The 8,941-nt window shown below is 37.0% G+C and overlaps 1 protein-coding gene across 1 annotated transcript in view; it reads right to left on the reverse strand.

The window, feature by feature from the left end:
- DUSP11 (dual specificity phosphatase 11) overlaps positions 1 to 6,937 on the reverse strand; it is a 22,476-nt gene extending 15,539 nt beyond the window's left edge. The window contains exons 1-4 of the mRNA XM_006905184.3: positions 6,909 to 6,937; positions 4,921 to 5,172; positions 3,388 to 3,463; positions 514 to 645 (exon numbers count right to left, since the gene is read on the reverse strand). Of these exons, the coding sequence (XP_006905246.2) occupies positions 514 to 645; positions 3,388 to 3,463; positions 4,921 to 5,172; positions 6,909 to 6,937 (489 nt within the window). The remainder of the gene's footprint in view (positions 1 to 513; positions 646 to 3,387; positions 3,464 to 4,920; positions 5,173 to 6,908) is intronic.
- Positions 6,938 to 8,941: the final 2,004 nt, after the last annotated feature.

The raw sequence follows: 8,941 nt of genomic DNA on the forward strand, positions 1-8,941 counted from the left end.
ATATAGAGAACAATTGGGTGACAGACAGAGGGGAGGGGGGTTGGAGGGCTGGGAGAATGGGGTGAAGGGTTAAAAATGTACAAATTAGTAGTTGATAGTTGGTCATGGGGATGGAGAACATGGCATAGGGAATGCAGTTAGCATTAATATGATGGCTAGGTGGAGGGCCAGGGGAGGGAGGGAGCAACTGTGGGGATCGTTTTATGAATTATACAGACGTCTAACCAATGTACTGTATACTCGAAACTAATTTAAATAAATTTAAAAGAAAGGAAGGAAGGAAAGGAAAGGAAAAGGAAGGGAAAGGGAAAGGGAAAAGGAAAGGGAAAGGTCTGAAAAAGGAAAAAAGAAAAGAAAAAGGAAGGTGTAACAAAAGAAACCACTTGATTCCCTTTTTGAAGTATTACCCACTAAAAACCTGGATTCGCCTTAGCATAAGGTGATAATTACTAATTACTATGAATTATTATAGTATCAAACAGAAAGTCCTTTTCAATTAAGGTTTCTATTTACCTCTGGTTTATAATAGCGGTGAGTATATGTTAAGTCAATAATCAGTCCAAGTTCTTCATTCTGTTCTTGAATTTTGTCAAAAAGATCCAAGGGAGAAAAACGTTCTTCTGGAGCAAGATTCTCTTCAAAACTCTGTCAGAGAGAAGAAATAATAAGAAATAGCAAAGATGTGCTTAAAATCCTTTATTATTCATTTATTCAAGCCTTGTGATGCTAACATACAATGAGATTCAAAGGAATGTTTTCACGTTTCTGAAATTTACAAGTTATATTACAATCCTCTCTTCCAGAGTGGAGGGAAGAAAATAAGCTCACATCTATATGTTTGTGTTTGTTTCATATTGGTCCCCTAACCAGACTGTAACTCCAAGAAGGCAGGGACCACATCTATTTTGTCCACCACTGTATCTTCAGCTCCAAGTGGAGTGCCTATATATAGGCACTTATAAATACACCTTGAATGTCTATACATACGAAGAATGGGCCTTACTGTTAAATATTCTTAACGTATTTGACTTATTTATGTATTCTGTCCCATTGATCTCATTGGTTATTCAAGTGCCAGCAAGTTTTTTTTTTTTTTAACAGACTAGTTTTTAGAGCACATTTAGGTTCATAGCAAAACTGAGCAGGAAGTACAGGAAGTTTCCACTTGTACCCTCTCTCCTTCACCCCACACAGCCTATCTCACCATCAACATTCCATATCAGTGTGGTACATTTGTTAGAATCAATGAACCAACACTGGCGCATCATTATCAATTAAAGTCCATACTTTACATTGAGTCACTCTTAATGCTGTAATTCCAAAACTTTTGACCAATTTATGTATGACATGTATTTACCCTTATAGCAACACTTTCACTGCCCTAATATGGCTTCATATCTGGTAGGGCTAGATGACTCCCTTCCACCATTATTCTTTTTCAGAATTTTCCTGGCTATTTATGTTTATTTTTCTATATGAGTTTTAGAATCAGCCTATTTCAGATGCTGTTAAATTTATAACTTACGAAGATTTAACAGATTTATGATGTTGAGTCTTTTGCATAATATTGTAAGTTTTGAAGAGTAAATTAATTACAAGACATACAATCTTTCCAGTCAGTTTCTTTAAGACTTGGAGCTGATGGGTCAATTATCACCTCTAGCTATCTAAACAACTAACTTTAGATAACTAAAAAAGTCACAACCTTTTAGGAAGCCTTCCTTGATTAACCCTGTTATTATTTCCCACTCCTGAGAATTCCGAGGTATTTCTTGCCATGGCATTTATTTGACATTTAACATATTCTATTTTATATTCCAGTGTGCTGGAGTAGTGACTGTTAAGTATTGAGAATGCTTTTCCTTGAGTGACTTCCATAAACACACAGGAAACCAATGCCACACTTCACTGCCATGAGTGTAAGTATACTGCATGAATAGGGACTGCACTGGGAGAGGTTATACAGCTTTGTCATTCTCATTATGGTACCTTAAACAAGCCCAACACTGAATAAAATCACTTGAGTATACAGAGCTAGAAGAGGCTTTTTATGAAATCATACAGTAAAGATTTGTGGCTGTGTGGAAGAAAGGAAACTGAAGTCTGTTTTCTCTCTTGCTGATGTACTTTCAGGCATGAGCTAAGCAGGGACTCTTGTAAAATCTCAAGAATCCACTTTTAGAGGCCATGGAGTAGGGACTTGAGGAGTTAGGACAACTGCATAGAGAAGAGGAGGAATAAAGGAGAAATGTCACAGCAACTGCAAATGTGGGTAAGAATCCATTCATTCATTCAACAAAGACTTGATAAGTATTTATTATATGTCAAACAGTATGCTTGGTGTTGGTGGATGTGAATGAGAACCATGTGTGTATCTTTATGAAATGACAAATTTTTAAGACCAGAGATGCAGAATTGACATATAAGTGAAAAAGGAACCCTGACCTAAGTCACAAATTAAATAAATTCCCAATAAATTCAAAGTGTGCTTTTCCTGATGCTAATCCATGCTATGCTGGGCAGTTTGAGACATAGAATCTCTTCTCATCTTATTTATATTGGTCAAATGCTTTCCCCACTTATTCCTTTCTTAGTTTAAACAAAAACACAATTTTCAGAGTTTTCATGCTGAAATTTTGACCTTGCTGATTCAGGGGTTTTTTGTTTGTTTGTTTGTTTTTGGTTATGACAATACAAGCAAAGGGGTCTTACTGACACTTAGAGGTTGGGGTCATAGACGCTAGACATCTGGCCAAATTCAGAAGTCCTACAAATGTGTCTCATACCTGAATGACTCTTGAATGTCCTACTCAACATTCACATAGGTGAAAAACTGTTCATAATTATCTAAGCCTTAGAAACTAACTCCATTTCACAACTGAAACAAAGGGTTTTTACACAGTTTTAATGTACATCGGATTTTCCAGGATAGCAATCATCTTACTAAACAAATGAAGACTGTACTTTGTTTTATTTGGCAGTCTACTCAGAGCTGTTCACTGCCATGGAAACTCCTACCACTAAAGTAATATAACCCATTTAGATCAGTCTTTATTTGCAGTTTTTGCATTCCTGGTGCAAGTAACTACTTCTTTATTTCCAGTATAGTCATGCCTAAACATTTACATACTGAAACATAAAATATATAAATTTTTATTATAAATTTTTTATTTAGTCTTCATATTATACTTACACTGATTTTTTTTCTTTAAAACTAAGTATGGAAGTAGGTCGTATTTATCTACGAATTTCATTTCAGGATAGTAAAGGGTGTATTACAAAGTATTTGCTATAAAGAAAGAAAATGGAGTGTAAAGGGAATGAGAATCAGTGTTTTACATGGTTAATTTAGATTTCTGAAGGAATATTGAATTAACTTTTGCTTACCTTTTTTAAAGGAACTTTGAAAGCAATAAAACGAGTCCCAGGCATCCGCTGTCCAACTGGGAGATAGTCCTTCCACCTATTAATACATTTTTTGTTAGCCAAATTTTATGTTGGCCTGTCTCCCTGCACAGACTGAAGACTCCCTGAAAAGGGAAATCACAGCTCACACAGTAGGTCCCTTCTTTTCTCTGCATTTTGCTGCTCCATTAATTCAACCCCACCTAGTTAACAATCTGTACTTCCTTTGTTCCTGTTTCCCCATCTTAAAAACAGACATAAGGCAACAAAACAGGGCAAAGGTCTTAACAAATAAGGCATATCTAAAACCAGAGATAGCCGAACTTCTGTATCCCTGATAAAATCAAGCTTGGTCCTAAATATGAACGTGTCATTAATACCCACATGTTGACTGAAATAGTTTAAATTCAATTCCCTCACTTAAGTTTTAGTACTCATACAACTGATTCCATCAAATTCGATCAGTAGGGAAATTCAAGTTGACGTTTTAAAAGAAAACCAGATAGAAAAGGGACTGTAAGTTTCACCTAATTCTAGTTGTCACAGTGAAAAGTAATATTTGAGCTGACTTCTGTCGGATAAGTTAGAACGAACTAAAGTTAACTCAGCATATCCGAAGCATAGAAAGTGAGGGCAAACTGGCACAAGTTGGGACTGGAGAAGCAGAAAGGATTCTAGACCACACAGTCTTAAAGGTCACGGTAAAGAGTTTGTTTTTATCCTTGAAACAATGTTTTTGAGCGACCTTTATGAGCAATGGTCCAATCTGCCTATTACAAAGATTTCTTATGTGAAGAATGGATTGGAAGGAAATGAGCAAATATAGGTACACTACTTAGGACCTCACGGCAATAAATCAGGCAACGTCTGTATTAAGATGCTGACAGAAAGGAGGTGAAAGATTGAAAAGATTTTCAGGAGAGTAAATGAAGGAGACTTAATGAGGTATGAGATGAAGAAAGGTCTCAAGGAATAAAGAAGAGTTCACTGAACATATGAGCAACCTCAAAGTTAGTCATTTGAACCTATAAAAATAGGTATTTCAAATAAGACCTGTTAGGAAGCAACAGTACGCCCCTTGTGATTCCTGGAACCAATACAAACCAACTTTTTCGGTAAGAAGTTCGGCGGTACTGGTGGGTTTTTTCACTCAAACTTAGTTATTACTCACATTTTCAGTGCCAAAACAACACAGCTTCAAGAATTCGGGGGGACTCCATTTTGGCAATTCAAGGGTATCCCCAACACTGACGGTCCCACCTCAAAAAACAGTCCCTCTGCATTTCACCAGAGAGGCAATGACCAGAGCCTCTCTTTTAAAAGGATAAGAGAAACCGGAAAATCACAGACGGTCCGTTTCAGCTACTGTGGGCGGAGTGGCGAGTGGGTCAGTACCTGCTAGCAAGGGACGGACGGGCCAAGCGCGCGGCAGTAGCAGGCAGACCACAAGAGATGAAGCCCGGGCCCAAGAGCTACGAGCTCGAAGGGCTATGTCCAGGGGCCGAGGCATATTACCTTTCCGGGATGTGGTTTCCGCCCTTCCTCCTGGATGAAGAACGTCCAGAAAAGACGCGACCCTGGCCCCAACCACCGCGGGCACGATGCCATTGGCTCATGTGGGCCCCAAGATGCCGCCCACCAAATGCCAAGAGCACCAAAGACGCCAGAACAACTCCCTCGGTGCCAAAACAAGACAGCAGACAGGAAGCACCTAGGCAGCAACCCACGCAGTTCCCAGGCTCCTTTGCCACTGCACATGCGCCACCGCTCAAAAAAAAATCATGATGACGTCATCAGACCGGCTGGCTGAGAAGCTTGATTAATAAATAGGACTGTGGTGGCTACAGTGCCTTCCTTAGCCCGCAGCAGGAAGCGCAGGTCGATGAGTTCACGTTCATACCCTTCAGAATTCAAATACTCCAGGACATGGAATGAAAAGTTAACACCTATTCCTACAGTTTCTTGTGTGGTTATTCTAGATATTTCCAAGGGCTTATATTCACACTTATTCTATATTGTATATAAATATTTGTACATACACATGTATTCTCTATTTCATACAAAAGCAGTATATTATACATATGCTACAATATATCTTGGATACAGATTTTCCCGATTTATGTGTACATCCATTCTATTATTTTTAATAGCTGAATAGTATTCCACTGATTATAAGTACCATTTTCAGTTTTTTGGTTCTTTGTTACAAACACGATGCAATGTAAACATCCTTAAATATATCTAAATTCCTAGAAGCAAAATGGCTGGGATGAAGGATATGCAAACAAATTTTTGAAAGATACTGCCTAATTACCCTCCAAAAATATTGTATCAATCTACACTCCCACTCACAATGAAATTCTTACTGGGTCCTATCAGGTGCCACGTATCATGCTAGAGGATGATAGCATGTATTTACAGTTTAGAGAATACAAAAAATAACAGAGAAATAAGAGTGGAGCTCAAGTCTAATATTTCCATACAGTGTCGGAATAGGGATTTGTACCTGTTAGAAAAACTCTGAATTCTGCTACAAGTGAAAGAACAAAGGACAGCATGTCCTACAGTAGGTCCGAAGGCAGAATAGAGTACTAATTTCCAGGCTAAACTGTATATAATTATAATAGCAAATGTTTTTGTGTGTTTTTTTACTTCTCAGCTTCTAATTTCTGAAAGTATCTTACCTATACTGTTAGTAATCTTCACAACCATTTGAGCTGAGTAAATGGAGAGTCAGAAAGGTCAGAGTTACTGAATGAATGAATGAATAAATGAGTGAACAAATGGGCAGAAAGAGCACTATGTTTTACATTTCTGGGACAGCCATATTACAACCAATTTTAGATATACAAGCATTTACAGTTCTGAAAACAATTAAAAATGGTCAATATTAGTAAATAGCTGTTTGGAGAAAGTAAAGACATAAGTCAGCAAGGCACATTTTGCAAACTTAAAATTAGGCACATTCAAATTCAGTGCTAAATCGTAAAATATTCTTTTAAATTTGTGAAAAAAAAATCATCCAGTAGGTATGTAGTAGTCAAAAAAATATGAATGGTACAAATATCTACAAACATGACAACATACAAAATGTGACATAAATCTATCAGAAATTTAAAAAGTTATATTTGTCTTGCATTTTCAATTTGCTAAAAGACACAAGCTTGGGGTGGGAACAAAATGCAGGAAGTGGGTCTATGGGATAAGACACTAACCTAATTATAAAGATAAGGCTTTAGGTCAGGATAAGGCTTGATGCTAAGTTTCAGAGTGCTGGACTACAGTTCTTTAGGTTCTTCTTCCTACCCTTAAGATTCTTTTAGAGGTTAAGATGATGCTGATCCTGCAAGCTAAAGTTAAATAGCTGGAACTACAGAGAGAAGATAGTTATAGAGGCTGAGAACCAGAAAAGGCCTAACTCAGCATTTGCCTAAATAGAATTGAATGTTGGAACTGAGTATTTTAACATGTAAACATTTTAATGCTACCAGAATTTGTCTTACCATACTTCTCCCAGTCTTATACCAACCATCCTAACCTGCAGTAGGGATGGATTCCCTTGATTTCCATGAGAACATAGAAAAAAGACTGATCTGGCTTGCAGATATTTAGCATATGTTGTTAGCCTCATATTATATACTAGCATCATGGAAGTTAGCTATCTGAGGTATGAAGCTTAGGGGAAACCTTGAAAAAAATTTATACGTTTAAGCTATACATTTATACTGTTAACACTCTTCACAGTTTCTTCTCAAATAAGCATCATATCCATCATTGAAAAAACTCATGTATCATAATAGGAAAAAATAGGCCTATAAATGAAATAAATCTCTTTGGAGAGCCCATCTATGAGCTATTCTCTTGTGGGCTCTTGGCATCTTGTATCACACACTTCCTACTCACTGGCACTAGAAAAATCCCCAGGCAGATCAATCAGGCACCCATAAAAAGCTTACCACCAAGGAAAATGACTAGACCCATGGATTTCCTCCCCCAAACCAGCTTGCTCCCTAACTCAGCCACAAGAGTGCTTATTGAGAAAAGCACTAACTAGATGAAAAAAAACAGAGGCAATCCACGCCAAGTCGGGCTGACTGCAGACAGCTGTTCCTTATGCTTGAGTGTACAGTGTAACTCACCACAATGTTTCTGTTACAGACTCCTTTTTAAGTTTCTCCACAAAAATCCATCAGATCAAGTTAGTTCGTGATGCTTCAAAATAAACAATCATCAAAAGAAACACATGCATATATGCAAAAAGAAAAGAAACTGGACCACCTTCTTACACCTTATACAAGAATAGACTAAAAATGGTTTAAAGACTTAAATGTAAAACTTCTAGAAGAAAACATAGGCAGTAATCTCTCTGATATTGCTACTAGTAATTTATTTTTGGACATATCTCCTTGGGCAAGGGAAACAAAAGAAAAAATAAACAAATGGGACTGTATCAAACTAAAAAGTTTTTGCACAGCAGAAGAAACCATCAACAAAACGAAAAGACAACTGACTGAATGGAAGAAGATATTCACTTATGATACATCTGATAAGAGGTTAAAATCCAAAATATATAAAAAACTCATACAACTCAACAACAAAAAAACAAATGATCCAATTAAAAAATGGGCAGAAGATCCAAACAGATATTTCTCCAAAGAGGAAATACAGATGGCCAATAGACGTATGAAAAGATGCTCAAGGTCAATAATCATCAAAGAAATTCAAATTAAAACCACAATGAGCTATCACCTCACAACTGTCAGAATTGTTATCATCAATAGATCAAAGAACAACAAGTGTTTGACAAGGATGTGCAGAAAAGGGAACCCTCATACACTGTTGGTGGGATTACAAATTGGTACAGCCACTATGGAAAACAGTATGGAGGTTTCTCAAAAAACTTAAAAGTGGATATACCTTTTGACCCAGCAATTACACTTCTGGGTTCTTATCCAAAAAAAAAAAAACCAAAAAACTAATAATTCGTAAAGATCTACGCATCCCTTTGTTCATGGCAGCACAATTTACAATAGCCAAGATAAGGAAAAAAACAAAATGTCCCTAAATAGACAGTTGGATAAAGAAGTTATGGTTCATATATACAATGGAATATTACTCAGCCATTAACAATGCATTCCTACCATTTGCAATGGCATGGATGGACCTAAAGGTTATTATACTGAGTGAAATAAGTCAGACAGAGAAAAATAAATACCATATGATTTCACTTACATGCAGAATCTAAGGAACAAAAAGAACAAACTAATCAAAAACAGACTCACGAATATAGAATACAATCTAGTGATGGCCAGAGGGGATGACATTGTGGGGGGGCAGGGCTGGGAGAAAGGGGTGAAGGATTAAAGAAGTACAAATTAGTAGTTGATAGATGGTCATGGGGATGAGGAGCACGGCATAGGGAATGCAGTCAGCATTATTGTAATGGCTATGTGTAGAGCCAGAGAAGAGAAAGAGCAATTAGGGGGATCATTTTATAAACTATATAAATGTCTAACCAATGTACTGTATATTTGAA

The sequence above is a fragment of the Pteropus alecto genome, unplaced genomic scaffold (assembly GCF_000325575.1).
Source record: "Pteropus alecto unplaced genomic scaffold, ASM32557v1 scaffold100, whole genome shotgun sequence".
In the NCBI taxonomy this organism is placed as follows: domain Eukaryota; kingdom Metazoa; phylum Chordata; class Mammalia; order Chiroptera; family Pteropodidae; genus Pteropus; species Pteropus alecto.